The following is a 16,347-nucleotide window of genomic DNA, read 5'->3' on the forward strand; positions in this document are numbered from 1 at the left end:
ATATTGTCCTATCCTAACAAACCATACACCAATGGAAAGATTATTTATTCAGCTTTCAGATGATTTATACATCTCAATTTCGAAAAATTTACCCTTATGACTGCTTTTGTGCTCCAGGGTCACATTTAGTCAACTTGCGTTGCTTATTTCAAAAGGTAACTCAGATATTTTCTTGTAAATTAAAAAAAAAAAGTCTTACTTTACCAGTTACTTGAAAAAAGTAATCTGATTACATAACTCGTGTTACTTGTAATGCGTAACACTGGTAATAATATTAATATTAGGCATCATCTAATTAAATATGCACTAGTTTGCATACATTTCCAGAACAGAAACCTGAAAAAAGCCAGGTTCAAAATTATATTAGAATTAAAGATTTTTGAATATCTCATTTTTATCACTCCATAAATCAGAAAATACTGTCAACAGCCAAAAAAGTTTCATTTTAATTTTAGAAATAAATAAAATGCTGTATGAATCAGGCGAATGATATATAAACAAACCCATCTATAAAAACCTTTAGAATAAAGATAATAATAAAACTGATATATGTTGAAGATATATGTTGTAATTGAAATCTACAGACACAAATAGATGCAATAAAATAAACACTTAAATGTGTATTTGAGATGTTTTCTTTCCACTAGTCTGAAATAAGACGTGTTACGGAAAGCAAAATCTCAAAACTGTCCAGTGAATGAGATAACAGTGGTTTCTTAATTTGGAGCATTTTGTGTGTCACAAATTTTAGAGTTGTACTTTTTGTTTTATAATCAGTTGTAGACAACAGAGTTTGAACATGCAGTAGTGCTGGGCAGTATGACCAGAAATTTATATCACGGTATTTTTCAAAATTATACCGGTTTCACGGTACATGACGGTATTTTTTTAGTCTTTGTTTGTTGTAATCACGTCTCCTCTTCTGTCTCCAGTCCTCCACAATGACAGTCGAGGGTTTTCTGAAAGCGATGGAGCGGGCCGTGGACAAACAGAGACAGGTACAGGCGAGTTTGGTCAACTGTGTTTGAGCGACTGATGTTATGCTGTTGTATCAAAACGGTTTCTTCTTGTTTTGTTAATTCAGTATTTCTGGTCCGTTCACCAGCTTCATCCTAGAACAAACCAGTGTTGTTTTATTTCACGTTTGAGAGTTTAAAACAGCACTTATCATCTGCTAGGTAACATTTTTGATATTCATAAGCTGAAGTTTTGGTGTCCTAAATCCGACTTTGAAATATGCAGTGTAGCAGCTGCTATGTGCATATGAATAAAATAATGTTCTTTTTTATGTTCAGTTTTTATATATGTATATATTTAAATCATTTAATTAAAATGAGGGAAAAAATCACCTCTTTTGGTTCTTTTTTTTCTGAATATGGACTTAAAATGTTTTAGTCTAATCTAATTTATACATTGCAACCAGTAGGTGGCATAATGGTGCTACTGCAGGAAAAACAGCATGCATGAATGCAAGAAATGCCTCTGATAGATATTACCAGATGCACAATCACTCAGACAGCTATTCTTACTTTTATTAGAAACTATTTGAAAACCAAACCAGGTTTGTGTGCTAACAGCCTTTATTCACATTGCTTTCCGTTTTGATTTGGTTTTCAAATCCAGTCTTTAGGACTGACGTCCACATTGTCATTATGCAAGAGGTTTGTACAAATCAGATTTCATGGTTTATTTTTATTATAGTTTGCAGTTTTTGATGGCTGTGTCTGAGCAAAATCTGCCTGAACATGCAGGGTTTCTGTGGGTCTTAAATCTTAATTCTCCCTTCCACAATCGAAGGCCTTAAAAGCTCTTAAATCAGAGCAGAAAGTCTTAAATTCAGATTCATGGCATTGAATGTTGCATGCACTCAGGGCCGTTTCTAGCCAATTTGACGCCCTAGGCGAAATCCCTATTGCCCCCCCCCCCCCAATTATATATATATAATCCAGTAATGTTGGGGGATCCAGTGGGGGCGGCAGTCATATTTCAGGGTGACCGTGCCACTCTTTATCACAACCCTGCTAAAAGTGCCAGTACGTGCGCTCATTGGCGCCCTTGCCTATGCCTAGAAACGGCCCTGCATGCACTGCAAAAAATTTATATCTTCCTCAGTATTTTTGTTTTCATGTACAAATATGTAAACATCCTTAAATCAAGACGCATTTACTTGAGACACAAAAAGAAGAAATTAAGTCTTATTTTCTGAGAAATTGAACAAAATGAAGTGAGCTTATGCTTAAAACGAGAACAAACATCTGTCAGTGGGGTATGAAAATTTCTTTTTCATTTGATTTAAGTTTATTGATCTGAGCCCATTGGCAGATATTTGTTCTTGTTTCAATCATAAACTCATTTTGATACATTTCTCAGAAAACAAGACTGCGTATGTTATTTTGCTTCTCAAGTAAATGCATCTTGATTTAACAATCTTTAGACATTTTCAGATTTCAACCGAGACACAAATTCAGAGGAAGAACATAAATTTTTTTGCAGTGTGATTAAAAGTTATTTCTATATTCTAGTGTTGCCAGATTGGATGGACGATTTCCAGCCCAAAAGCTCACAAAACCCCACCCAAAAACCGCCCAAAACTTTAACTGTCAAAATAATGTGATGGCATATGTAAATCAAGGTTGATAAGGGCCATTTTTAACTCCTTAAAATGTGTCATTCATTGATCGGCTACATACTGAATTATAATCCGACAATAAAAAAAACAAAACAACAACAATAATGCGCTTACCTTCGTGTCGCTCTATTTTACCGTTTAAAAGATAAAAGACAGGACCGTATAAACTGACATATTTAGTTTCGGTGATGATTAATTCAAATGTGCTCTGATTTCGGAGTTACAGTGATAGAGCCTTCGTGTCATCTCACTCCACAATAATTCACGTCCCAAACCAGCCCAAATTTTGTCCACCCGCCCAAGCCAATTTTTACCCGCACAATCAAATTCAAAACCGCCCAATCTGGCAACACTGTTTGCCAACATCTGGCAAAGCTATTTTGTGTAAAAATGAATTAAAAAGTAATAGATATCAGTTCAAAGTTGTATTTTTAAACTGAAATGTTTGCTAATACAACTCATTGTGTGATATTTACATCTAGAGACCATATCGATGTATTGTGTTGTTAAAAAGGACTTAAATTTAAAAGGCTTAAATTGACCTTCATAAAACCTGCAGAAACCCTGAAACCGATTGATTTGTGTCATTTCAAAGAGATTAAAGTTATAAAACACAAACTAAAATGCATAGCATTTCATTCTCCCACATGTGCATTCATTCAGAGTCAGCTTTCTCACATGTAGTTTGACCTTTCGTCGTTTAGAAAACCAGTTTGACACCATATTTAAAGCGGCCTGCTTTGATGTGCTGTTTGGAAAGATTCGAGTTGTGAGAATTTGTTTTATGCGAATCCCATAATCACAAAGAGATGCTTGATGTGTATCATCACCCGCCGATACCGGATCAAACAGGTAAACACCTGGTAGCCATCATTGTGCAGGTATCTGTAGCGCATTCTTCTGATATGATGTGAGATTAAACCGTGTCAGGCTGCAGACCAGATAAACAAACCCATAATTGCAATGTCTGCAGGCTTTTTTCTCTTCCTGACAGTTCCTCGTCCAAAAACACGCAGCTGTTTGAATCTAATCAGAAAAAACGTAGTCAAAAGCCTTATTGTTGCAGTGTTTTATACCGCTTTTGTGGTTGGAAACTGCCAGTGAGTTCCTAAACAAAGCAAACACTATAATGCTGCAGAATTTCTCTGGGGTTCTGGCCTCAAGCGCTGGAATATCAATAGAGCTGCCAATAGTAATACATTAGTTATATACGAGTTAATAACATGAGACATTTAAGGCTGTTCAGTAGGACTGCAGAGAGATGCATGAGCTTTTGTTTGAAATAAAAGAACGATTTATGCTGCTTATTGGCAAATCAGTATTGCAAATCTCTCCCCTCTTTAAGTATTGCAACAGATCTTTTCCACACGTGTAAATGCAATATGCTTTCATCTCTTGTTTTTCTTTTTTTTTTGTCTTTCTCAAACTAATTGATAATGAAAAATGTTCCTGTGGAGATCGTGCATGTTTGAATTACCAACTAGTATTTTGCATTTTCTGAAGAAAGTGGTTGCTGTCTGGCTTAAGTGAAAAAAAATTTTTTTTTTTTACTAACCAAGATATTGAAATTTTGCTTAACTTATTAAAAATAACACATTTAAAATTCACTTTAAGCATACAAGCTATTTTGTTTTTAGTGTTTATTTGTTTTCTTTGTTTTTTTTTAAAAACATACAATGCAAAAAATTCAAAGTTGTACATAAAACAGATTATTAGAGTATGTTTTACTTTAAAAATTACTTTTAATTCAATATGTTGCTATTTCTTTGTAATTGTTAGGGAAATTTACTAGTAATTTCTAAGTGAAAATTGTTTCTACTTGTTTCTAGATTTATAATATCAACCATTTCTTGGTTATTAGCCTTAATGTAAAAATTATTATTTATCGGCTGATATTTAATTCTAAATAAAAACTATTTACTTTAGTTTTTAGAGTGTATTAATTTTCTTTAAGTAGTATAAATTTATATTATCGGCCATTTATCAGTTATTGGCCTTAATTGGAAAATTATTATTTATTGGCCGATATTTAATGTTTAAAATACGAAATAAAAACTAATTCAGTTTTTAGAATGTATCAATTTTCTTTATATAGTCGATTTACAATAATGGCCATTTATTGATTATTGGCCTTAATTTTAAAATTATTATTCATTGGCTGATATTTATAATTTAATTTGAAATAAAAACGGTTTTAGTTGTTGGTGTATCAATTTTCGTTAAGTAGCATAGATTTATAATATCGACCATTTATCGGTGATTAGCCTTAATGTGAAAATGATTATTTAGTGGCCCATATTTATTATTTAATTCAAATAAATCTATTTACTTTAGTTTTTAGAGTATCAATTTTCTTTAAGTAGTATAGATTTATAATATCGGCCATTTATCGGTGATTAGCCTTAATGTGAAAATTATTATTTAGTGGCCGATATTTATTATTTAATTTGAAATAAAACCGTTTATTTTAGTTTTTGGTGTATCAATTTTCTTTAAGTAGTATAGATTTATAATATAGGCCATTTATCGGTAATTGGCCTTAATGTGAAAATGATTATTTAGTGGCCGATATTTATTATTTAATTTTAAATAAAACAGTTTATTTTAGTTTTTGGTGTATCAATTTTCTTTAAGTAGCATAGATTTATAATATCAACCATTTATCGGTGATTAGCCTTAATGTGAAAATGATTATTTAGTGGCCCATATTTATTATTTAATTCAAATAAATCTATTTACTTTAGTTTTTAGAGTATCAATTTTCTTTAAGTAGTATAGATTTATAATATCGGCCATTTATTGGTGATTAGCCTTAATGTGAAAATGATTATTTAGTGGCCGATATTTATTATTTAATTCAAATAAATCTATTTACTTTAGTTTTTAGAGTATCAATTTTCTTTAAAGTAGTGTAGATTTATAATATCGGCCATTTATCGGTAATTGGCCTTAATGTGAAAATTATTATTTAGTGGCCGATATTTATTATTTAATTTTAAATAAAACAGTTTATTTTAGTTTTTGGTGTATCAATTTTCTTTAAGTAGTATAGATTTATAATATCGGCCATTTATCGGTAATTGGCCATAAACAGGAAAATACTAATTATAGTAGTTTAATACCATTTAATAGTTAAAAATCAGCCTTTTCTGTCCCAATCACAAAGGGATTATTCAGCTGTTGTTTCTAGTATTATATGTCAGTGTGAAACAATTTCAGCTTCTCAGACAGCAACATTCTGATGCTGAAATCCTTGGGTTCAGGTCTGGTGTCATGTGCGTTGCTTTGGATGCATCTGCAGAATGACTAACATGCTAAATGTGACGATACCATCAGGAACGAGAAAGACGCAACCCTGGAGGAGCCGGCTTTGGATTTCAGCATCTGTGTAACTCATCAGAGACGTTAAACCACAAGCTGCCACGGGTTGAGAGTTTGCAAAGTCCCAGAGACGAATATGTGGAACAACATCACAAGCATGCTGAGGAGAGAGAGTAATAACAGAGTTTCAGTTGAGCTGTCATCAAGTGGACGATTACATGTCATCAGCGGCGCCTGAAGAGTGATGATCTTTCCATTGTACTGCCTTCAAATCTGAATTTGCATTTTTGTTCTGAATTTTCTCATTGCATCAAGTGCAACATAATTAGTCATGTCAATCTTCCACTGCAAGTACACTAGATGCTTTCCTGAGGTTGTGCTGGTGTTTAAAGAGCTCCAAAAGTTGGAAAAATGCATCATCAAACACTCATTTAGAGATCTTTACTTTTTGTAAAGAAAATGTGTGTTGTTTGAAAATTCTAAAAATTAAAAATTGTTTGAAAGTGTAGATGTTGCTCAGATCCCTCTGTCAGTGTAAGAAAAGTACAATCTGCAAATGTTGGATTTTGATTGATACACCAAAGTTAAATACTTGGTTTAATAAGTTCTTACCAAACACCTACAATGACCCCAAAAATTGTTCAGACATGCAAGTAATTTGAATCTAAATGCTCTTGCTTTTATAGGGAAAATATGAGACAAATGCTGCAGGACCTTTTCTCCTCACTAACATCACTTTTATTCATCATTTTGCTCGGTGTGTTTGAATCCAGTGATTTTTAGTGGATGTTTGAAGTCAGTTCTCCTCAAGTGTCATCTCCTCAAGAGGAACTGCCGGTATACTGTAAGTACTGAGGGCCTGTTTACACCTGGTCACTTAATGTGTTTTCTCTGATCGAATAGCTATCTGATTTGTTAAAACTGTTCTATTTACACTTGATTATGTGTTGAGCGTCTGCAACTTACTTTCAGTTTCATTTGCGGCAGTTTGCCAAAGAATAGCTATATACCAAAGACGGTGCACTCTATGGAAGCCCGTTTCCACCACTGAATAAAAAAATAAAAAAAGGTAATTGCGAATGCATTCATTCTTTAATTTGTTCATTATTTATTTTTAATTTATTTTATTCATTCATTCATGCAATTTCAATCTATTTTTTGTTTTTTATTTATTTGTTTATTCATTCAATCATTTCATTTAGTTTATTTTATTACTCTATCTATTTGAGTCTGTAGATTTTATGATACTGTGGGTAAAAAAAAACTTACACCAAACTTCACAAATGTATTGCAATTTACAGAGCGGTTTGTTGATATATATTTAACATTTTATTTTGTAGTATTTTCTGATTGATGAAGTTATAAAAAGAGATATTCAAAATCCCCTCTATAAAATCTTTTTCAACTAAATATCAACCAAATGAAACGAGTTTTGAACCTGTCTTCATCCGATGTTCAGATTTCAGTTCTGGAAATTTTGCAAATGAGTGCATATTTAATTAGATAATGCCTTATTTGCATATTTACACATAACATTTCAGAAAACCTGTCTTAATGTACTGTGATTGATCAACTGAGGAAATATGTTGATATCGGTAAGATTTCTGCTCGGTTCAGCTGTTGATGTGGCACGTGTCCGGTAGGGGGCAGCAGTGATGCTGAAGGGGGCCGGACTGAAGGTGCGCGTTTCTCCAGCACTTCACTTCGCTTCACATCTTCGTTTGCGGCGGATCATCCACTCGTGAGGTCCAACGACAGACGCTTTTCTTTACTCCTCTGCGTTAAAGCTTCGCCGTGATCGGGAGTCGCGCGCTAAATGCCGCTCGTGTGTTTGCGGAACCTGCGGGATTTGCCTTTTAATTTCTCTGAACGGGATATGATGTGCAACTGTGAGATGCACGAGCTCTCTTAACCACAGCAGTGATACAATGGGGAAACTTCACTCAAAACATGGTGAGTTACACATCTACGAGGTATATAATCGCAAAATATGTGTGCACGGGTATGTTTATTGCGTTAAAATAACTTCTGTCTCTTAGAATGATTTTAATCTAGTTCTAAAATATAAAGATAGTTTTTAACTTTTTGTATTGTTTCTTTAATTACTTTTTCCTAACTTTTTTAAGTGTTGAAAGGCAAAAAATTGCTATCTATTTTTATTATTATTATTATTATTATATACAATGGAATCGAATTCATTTCTTACAGATCAGCAGAATAAAAGTTCTAAGATCAGAAATGCCAGTATTTTAAGATTTTTACATCATGAAAGTAGCTTCGTTAGGTATAATTACTAAATCATGGGCATTTTAATTTAAAATCATTTAAAAAAAAAAAAAAAAGTCAATTTATATGCCCTAATCCTATCCATGAATGCGCTTGAAATGCACAAACATAAATGTTACTGTTAATAATACTCCGATTTTTTGTCTTTGGGATGCAGCTTGCAAACGTCGGGAAAATCCTGAAGGTGAGTTTTGCATTTGACACAGTTTTGAGTCTATTTTTGTTATGCATTAACTATTAATGGCTTGGATGTTGCAGAACATTTCCTAATGCTCCTCAAATCCACTTTCAGGGGATAGTTTTGTTGTGAACGGCTTTATTTCAAGAAGAGGAGCTGAAGAAGGCGAGAGATACGACACAAATCTGAAAGATTATAAGGTAAGAAATGCTTGTTTTTGTGCATTTGCTTCTGAGTTTGTCTGGTTATCCATCATAAGGTGAGTTAAGGCTGTGCAGTTAAGGCGCAATGCTGCATAAAAGCCAGACTGAAGTATAGCCGTGTAAATGTGTTTATGCCGCCTCTGAGCAGCATTAAACAGTGTGTAAAGATGCCTGAATGCCACTTCAGAAGCGCTTCTGTGCCAATTTGCAGTGTAAATTCAGCAATACATCGGCATTTGTCTTCTAAGGAAGCATCCTAACTGAAATCGAGCACAATATCTGACCGTTCTACATACAAAAAGCACTTCTCTTGGAAAACCCAACTAATTTAAATCCATTTTTCCAAAGATTGTAGCATATGCATTAGGGCTGGGTTGAAAATATAGATTTTAATCGATTATTTTTTTTGATGAACCAATAACGATTTTTACATTCCAAGAATCAATCTATGCTGTTTTCAGTCGATGTGTGAACAAAACTTAATGAAACATTATTTGTAGCGCCTCCCCTGCAATAAGTTTCAAAAATCGTTGTTACTTTTGATATGAAACAAAGTCTCAGCTTTCAGATTCTGTCTATTTTATCATGAACCATCACGTCTTCCTATTTACTACTAGTTATAACACCAAATAAACAGGAATGAACAATAGAAAGTGTTGAAAGAAACAGATCAACTTACTGAAACGAATCCTGTCTCATGTCAATCAGTGTTTCTATCGTGGAAAGATGTCAATAAAACAGCATGTGATCAGTATGTCACGTAACGTCACATTTACCTCAGGAAAAGCCATTCAGTGACCATAAATTCGATAGCTAGCTAAAAAAAAAAATCACTCTAGAAAAGGGTATTTTGCTAAATATGTGCACTATATTACATATTCATTATATTTTTACTTAACCTGTTCTTAAATATCTAATGCATGTTTGAAAAAATGAAAACAAGTTATGACATCTACGGTTTAAATGTTTATATTTCAACAACAAACTGGAGTAGAAACATAATTATGTCATTAAAAAGTTATTTTAAATATATTATAATATAAATATATTATAAATTATAATAATTTGATTATAAAAATGGCATTTTTTATAAAATTTTTAATGTATGTTTACAAATATAATAAATATATATATTATAATATAAATATATTATTAAATTTTTTTTTTTGCTTGTAAAAACTGTCTAATTTTTTAATGTTTGTTTACAACATTATCACTTTAATTTAATAAAATCGAGTAGTTTACAGTATTAGTTGAGAGAGATTTTTTTCTTTACCTGATTGTCTATATATCCAAATGAATCGAGATCGAAATTGAATCGAATAGCAAGCTTGTGAATCAACCTCAAATTGAATCATGAAATTTGTCTCAATACCCAGCCCTAGTTTGCATGCTGCTAAGATTTTCTAATAAGCATAAATATACACAGCAGCAACTAATACTAAGAAAAACTGTTGTTTTAGCACTGTTTTTATCATTTGTGGTGCATTATGGGATTGCTTTCTTCTCAAAGGGTGCATTTGATGCTGCCTTACCGTTTGGCCCATAAATGTGACCCTGGAGCACAAAAGCAGTCTAAAGTCGCTGGGGTATATTTGTAGCAATAGCCAACAATACATTGTATGGGTCAAAATTATAGATTTTTCTTTTATGCCAAAAATCTTTAGGATATTAAGTAAAGATTATGTTCCATGAAGATATTTTGTAAATTTCCTACCGTAAATATATTTGATTAGTAACATGCATTGCTAAGAACTTCATTTGGACAACTTTAAAGGTGATTTTCTCAATATTTTTATTTTTTTGCACCCTCAGATTCCAGATTTTTAAATAGTTGTATCTCAGCCAAATATTGTCCGATCCTAACAAACCATACATCAATGGAAAGCGTATTTATTCAGCTTTCAGATGATGTATAAATCTCAATTTCGAAAAAATTGACCCGTATGACTGGTTTTGTGCTCCAGGGTCACAAATGGTGTCTTAGAGACTAGATTTGCTATGCTTTTATAAAAGTAACCCATGAAATCCCTGAAGTGTCTCAGAATGGACTATTCAGCTGTAAGAGAGACGCTGCTGCAGCTTTTTCCCTGTATCTTGGTCAAATCGCTCAAGAATCCAGACGTGAGCTGCACCGCCGAAGGAACACAGAGAGCTGCTGCTGCTGTTGTTTTAGTCGTGTTTGGCAGCGGGACAGCGCCGCTGTGGTTGTTCCCCGGCGGGATTGATGGGTTTTGACGTGCCGTTCCCTGCGGGGAGGTTTGGCGGCGGGACTGTGACATCAGCGGCGGGCGTTGAAGGTGCAGAACCAGAGGCTTTTGTGATTGACAGCTGTTTTAACTAACAGCTGAGAGTCGCGGTTAGTCCTGGACAGTCATGCATAACATCTGCGTGAACAGCGTTCGGATTATACAGTGACTTACAGGAGTGTGAGATTGCCAGATTTTATTTTTTATATCTATGCAGTTGATTTTTTTGCTCTTTCTCCTCCACCTGAGGACTTTTGTCTCATTCTTTGACCGCACAATATTGCTATTTTCTGGCATGTTTTATAACATAAGACAGGTTGACAGCCCTAACCTTAGTGATTCATAGCAAAGAATAACATGACTCATGGCATACGTATGTCAGTAACACTGTTCTGTTCATACTACACAATATTGCAGGAGTGGCGAACTCCAGTCCCGGGAGAGCCCTGCAGAGTTCAGCTCCAACCCTAATTAAAACTCACCTGCCTGTAGCTTTCTAATAACCCTTCAGAACTTGATTAGCTTGTTCAGGTGTGTTTGATTAGGGTTGAAGCAAAACTCTGCAGGGCTGCGGCTCTCCAGGACCGACGTTCGCCACCCCTGCAATATTGCAATGATTTGAATGCACTTTTTACTGCACTTGTTGAGACAGAGATTTATTAGTGTCTCTCGTTTAAACTTAAGTAATAAAAACACTGTTAGAGCTTGTTTGAATCATTTCTGTGGATGGGTTCAAAATGTCCATTTCAAAGAATCAACTCTAAAGTCAATCTCAAAAAAATCTCTGAATTGATTCATTGAGAAGTTCACAGGAATGAATCAAACCAACTCTAACAAGTTTGTTCGAATCGTTTGTGTGGATGGGTTCAAACTGTCCATTTCAAAGAATCAATTCAAAAGTCTTCAACTTTATTCATTGAATTAGATGGAAATTCACAGGAATGAATCAAATTGACTCACCTTAACAAGTTTGTTTGATTCATTTCTGTGGATGGGTTCAAAATGTCCATTTCAAAGAATCAATTCCAAAGTCAATCTCAAAAAAAATCTCTGAATTGATTCATTGGAATGGTCAGAAATTCACAGGAATGATTCAAACCAACTCTTAAAAGTTTGTTTGAATTATTTGTGTGGATGGGTTCAAACTGTCCATTTCAAAGAATCAATTCATTGATTTAGACAGATATTCACAGGAATGAATCAGATTGACTCACCTTAACAAGTTTGTTTGAATTATTTCAGTGGATGGGTTTAAACTGTCCAAGATTTCAAAGAATCAATTGAAAATTCAATCACAAAAATCTCAGAATTGATTAATTGAAATGAACAGAAATCCACAAGAACGAATCATATAGACTCTGAACAAGTTTGTTTAAATTATTTCTGTGGGTGGACTCAAACTGTCCATTTTAAAGATTCAATTCAAAAGTCTTTGTATTTATTTGCAATGGACAGAAATTCACAGGAATGAAACAAACCAACTCTAAGTTAGTGTGAATCCTTTCTCTAGATGGGTTCAAAATATCAATTTCAATGAATCAATTCAAAATTCACTCTCAAAAATCTCTGAATTGATTCTTTGAAATGGACAGAAGTTTACAGGAATGAATCAAACCAACGCTAACTCTGTTTGATTCATTTCTGTGGATGGGTTCAAACTGTCCATTTCAAATAATCGATTCATTGAATTAGACAGAAATTCACAGGAATGAATCAAAGCTAACTCTGTTTGATTCATTTCTGTGGATGGGTTCAAACTGTCCATTTCAAAGAATCGATTCATTGAATTAGACAGAAATTCACAGGAATGAATCAAATTGGCTCACCAGTTTGTTTGATTCACTTCTGTGGAAGGGTTAAAAATGTCAAATTTAAAAGAATCAATCCAAAAGTCAATCAGTCGCAGCTGATTCATTGAAGTTGACAAAAATACACAGGAATGAATCAAACCAACTCTAAATTAGTTTGAATCATTTCTCTCTGAATTGATTCTTTGAAATGGACAGAAGTTCACAGGAATGAATCAAACCAACTCTAACTCCGTTTGATTCATTTCTGTGGATGGGTTCAAACTGTCCATTTCAAAGAATCGGTTCAGTAAGTCGACCTCAAAAGTCTCAAAAGAACTGATTCATTGAAATGGACAGAAGCCGATGTGTCTCATTATGTCAGACTCTCATCTGTGCATGGCTTTGCGTCATTTCAATTAGTCTCTGAAGGATGCTGAAGGACGTCATAGTAAAAAGACTCTAACTGATGATTAACCTGCTCTATTAGAAGCCCTATAAAAGTCCTTCCCGTCATGAATGGGAAAGTTATTTGGGAAAATCTGACAGCGGCCTTGAGGGGAAACCATTAATGGGCAGGTCCAGGGTTTGATTTCATCAAAGTTTTGGCTCCGGCTTGTGTTTTGTCAGTCGTCAAGTCGACTCTTTGAAACTTTTGATTTGTGATAAGATGCGTTTAGGTTGTTTATTTCGGGTGGATGAAGTGAAAGAGGCACTTTCAAACCGGAGCTTTTGATTCGAGTCCATTTCAGGTCAGAGTTTGGTTGATGTGAAACTCTGGTTTGGACCGAACAATCAAACCATGAGTCACTAGACTGAACTAGTGAACTAGTTTGATTTATTTCTCTCAATTGGTTCAAATGGTTCATTTCATTTAATCAATTCAAAATTCAATATCAGAAGTCTCTGAATCGATTCTTTGAAATGGACAGAAATGAATCAAATTGATTCTTAATGTGAAAGGTCAAACAATCAAACCATGAGTCACTTGATTGAACTAGTTTTGTTGCATAACTGGTTGCAGTTTAGATCACAACAAGCATTTTCTTGTGCTGCCATCTCACTTTTGGAATTTAGTTGCAAATTAATCTGTAATTTCTCATATTGTGCATATTTATGTCTATAAGCAAACAAAACGAATGCATGTGTGCATGAGAACTAGGCTTATGAATCACGCTGCTGTCTAATCTGCTCTTTGTGATTTTTGAAAACACTGTAATCACAGTTTTGTGCTGCCATGTTTATTCTGCAGTAAACTGAATCCTCTTTAGCAATATCTTCACGAGTTGCAGGAATAACTAGTCATTGTTGTGGGAGCGGAGCACGTTTGATTGAAGTTTTTTGGAGTTGCTTCATTCTGTCTCCAGTGATCAGCAGCTGCAGCCTGTAAACTGTGTACTAAACATTACATGAATAGTTCACATTTTGTCAGCATTTACTAACTCTCATATTGTATTGGATGGTGAATTTTACCGTCAAGTTCCTATAAAGTACAAAAGAAGTGTTATACTCACATTGGGTCAAAATTGCACTGTTGAGAGAGAGAAAAAACATTGGTGCATAAGTCACACTTTATTATTACATTCAGAAATAATGTTAAATACTGGTAAATAAAACAAAACTTTGCACATTGTAAACATGTATTTTAGTTCCCTCGTTCCACAACAAATCATTTAAATTAAATGCTACTTTCTGAGAACAGAAAAGGAATTAAAAATATAAGTTTAAAATAGACACAATTCAGTCATTCATTCATGCATTATAAACAATATTTATTATAAACGAATATTTGTTTATTATAACAAACAATATTTATTTTTTATATTGTTTTGCATGCTTGACATTAATTGCATTATATAAGTCACTTTGGAAAATAAGTCAGCACGTTTCAGATGATTTTGTATTCAGGAAAATGCATGACTTGTGCAAGGCCAAAATCAATTTTTTTCACATTTTTCACTTTATTTTTCATTAAAAATGAGTTCACTGGGCTCTTGAAGTTTGGGCTGGAAAAACGGCAAGGTAAATATTTATTGTGCCTGCCAATCTATTCTACAGTATTTGAAACCTCTTCATGTTTCGAACATGAGAACGAGTTTATTTCTGTCTCTGTTTCTCTTCGTAATAGTGAGGAATCGTGCCATGCTGGTTTATAATGCAGTTGAGCTGGTGTAAATTATTTTCCAGACCTCATATAAAAAAATCTTTTTATAGACTGTCTACATGTCATTTCTCTTTGATGCTGCAACGACTCCATACATTTCTTGTTACCATAATTTCCTCTGATTAAAGTCGTTCAGTTGCGTAAGTGTAAGTCGAATCGAATGACGTGATTTTGTCGCCCATCTCTAGGGATGCTTTGACATTTGTCGAGCCGCTCGTAGTGTTGTATTGTCATTATAAGTGCGGTTTGACTCTGCGCCCCAGAGCAGCTGTAATTCTGTCCTCTAAATGAACTGAAAGCAGACACCTCCACACGGACTGATGCTCGTGCTCGCGGAAAACCAGAGCAGATATATCATCTGACACTCAGTGTTTAGGAATCTCTGTAAGGATGACGTATGTCTGGATTACATCAATGAAGTATATGAGTGCTTTGTTTTCTACCTCACCTCGCTTTTTACGATACAATACAGTTTCAGAGCAGCTTCACAGTAATAAACAGGAAAATAACAGAATCATTCATGCAAACTCCAACTTTAGTTTTCTATGCACAGAACATTCCATGTTGGTCACATTCTTTGTCGTTTTATAGGAATTTTCAGATTTTAATACATTTGAAGCTCCATTAACAGCAATTATGGCATAAAATCCATTACCACCAAATAGTTTCAGCTAATCTTTAATTCTTTTAAAGCAAATATCACAGTAAGGGACAGCAAAAGAGTTTAAACCTCGTATTTTTTGTTGGAGGCCTTTAAATTATTCATTTTATGATTTGATTTGTATAGATTAATAAATAATTAAGGCTGCTTTTTTTAAGCAGATAAACTGTATAATTCCCACAAATGGTGTTTTCTCCATGCAAACAGTCTCTTTCTGTGTAATCATGACGTAACTTAACATGCAAACATTAGTAAGTGATTCTGTCACATTAAAGGAATAGTTCAGCCAAAAATGAAAATTAGCTGTAATTTTACTCACCCTCAGGCCATCAAAGATGTAGATGGGTTTGTTTCTTCATCAGATTTGGAGAAATGTAGCATTGCATCAGTGTCTCAGCAATGGATGCTCTGCAGTGAATGGGTGCCGTCAGAATGAGAGTCCAAACAGCTGCTAAAAACATCACAATAATCCACAAGTAATCCACTCTGCAGGGGGTGCCGTCAGAATGAGAGTCCAAACAGCTGATAAAAACATCACAATAACCCACAAGTAATCCACAGCACTCCAGTCCATCAGTTAACAACTTGTGAAGACAAAAGCTGAAAATCCAGCATTAAGATGTTTTTAACTTCAAACTGTTGCTTCTGGCTAAAATACGAGTCCATAATCCATAATAACGCTTCCTCCAGTGAAAAAGTGCATCTCATGTTGTCTCTCACATTAAAATCCAGCCACATATTTGTTTTGTTTTGTTCTGTTTAGAGCTGTTTAAACGGTGCTTGATCTGTGCAGATTTCTCTCCTGATTCAGACCAGACCACTTTTTCACTGGAGGAAGCGTTATTATGGATTATGGACTCGTATTTTAG

General features: G+C 34.2%; 2 protein-coding genes across 2 annotated transcripts in view; both read left to right on the plus strand.

Annotated features, from left to right (window-relative positions):
- Positions 1 to 1,028, plus strand: part of LOC107729803 (pachytene checkpoint protein 2 homolog) — a 5,836-nt gene extending 4,808 nt beyond the window's left edge. The window contains exon 10 of the mRNA XM_016540505.1: positions 933 to 1,028. Within this exon, the coding sequence (XP_016395991.1) occupies positions 933 to 1,028 (96 nt within the window). The remainder of the gene's footprint in view (positions 1 to 932) is intronic.
- Positions 1,029 to 7,670: 6,642 nt separating this feature from the next.
- The window catches only part of nkd2b (NKD inhibitor of WNT signaling pathway 2b), a 47,382-nt gene continuing 38,705 nt past the window's right edge, over positions 7,671 to 16,347 (plus strand). Inside the window, exons 1-3 of the mRNA XM_016540514.1 lie at positions 7,671 to 7,903; positions 8,394 to 8,420; positions 8,529 to 8,614. Coding sequence (XP_016396000.1) covers positions 7,879 to 7,903; positions 8,394 to 8,420; positions 8,529 to 8,614 — 138 coding nt within the window. The 5' untranslated portion in view covers positions 7,671 to 7,878. The remainder of the gene's footprint in view (positions 7,904 to 8,393; positions 8,421 to 8,528; positions 8,615 to 16,347) is intronic.

The sequence above is a fragment of the Sinocyclocheilus rhinocerous genome, unplaced genomic scaffold, assembly GCF_001515625.1.
Source record: "Sinocyclocheilus rhinocerous isolate Xijiao unplaced genomic scaffold, SAMN03320098_v1.1 scaffold1510, whole genome shotgun sequence".
Lineage (NCBI taxonomy): Eukaryota > Metazoa > Chordata > Actinopteri > Cypriniformes > Cyprinidae > Sinocyclocheilus > Sinocyclocheilus rhinocerous.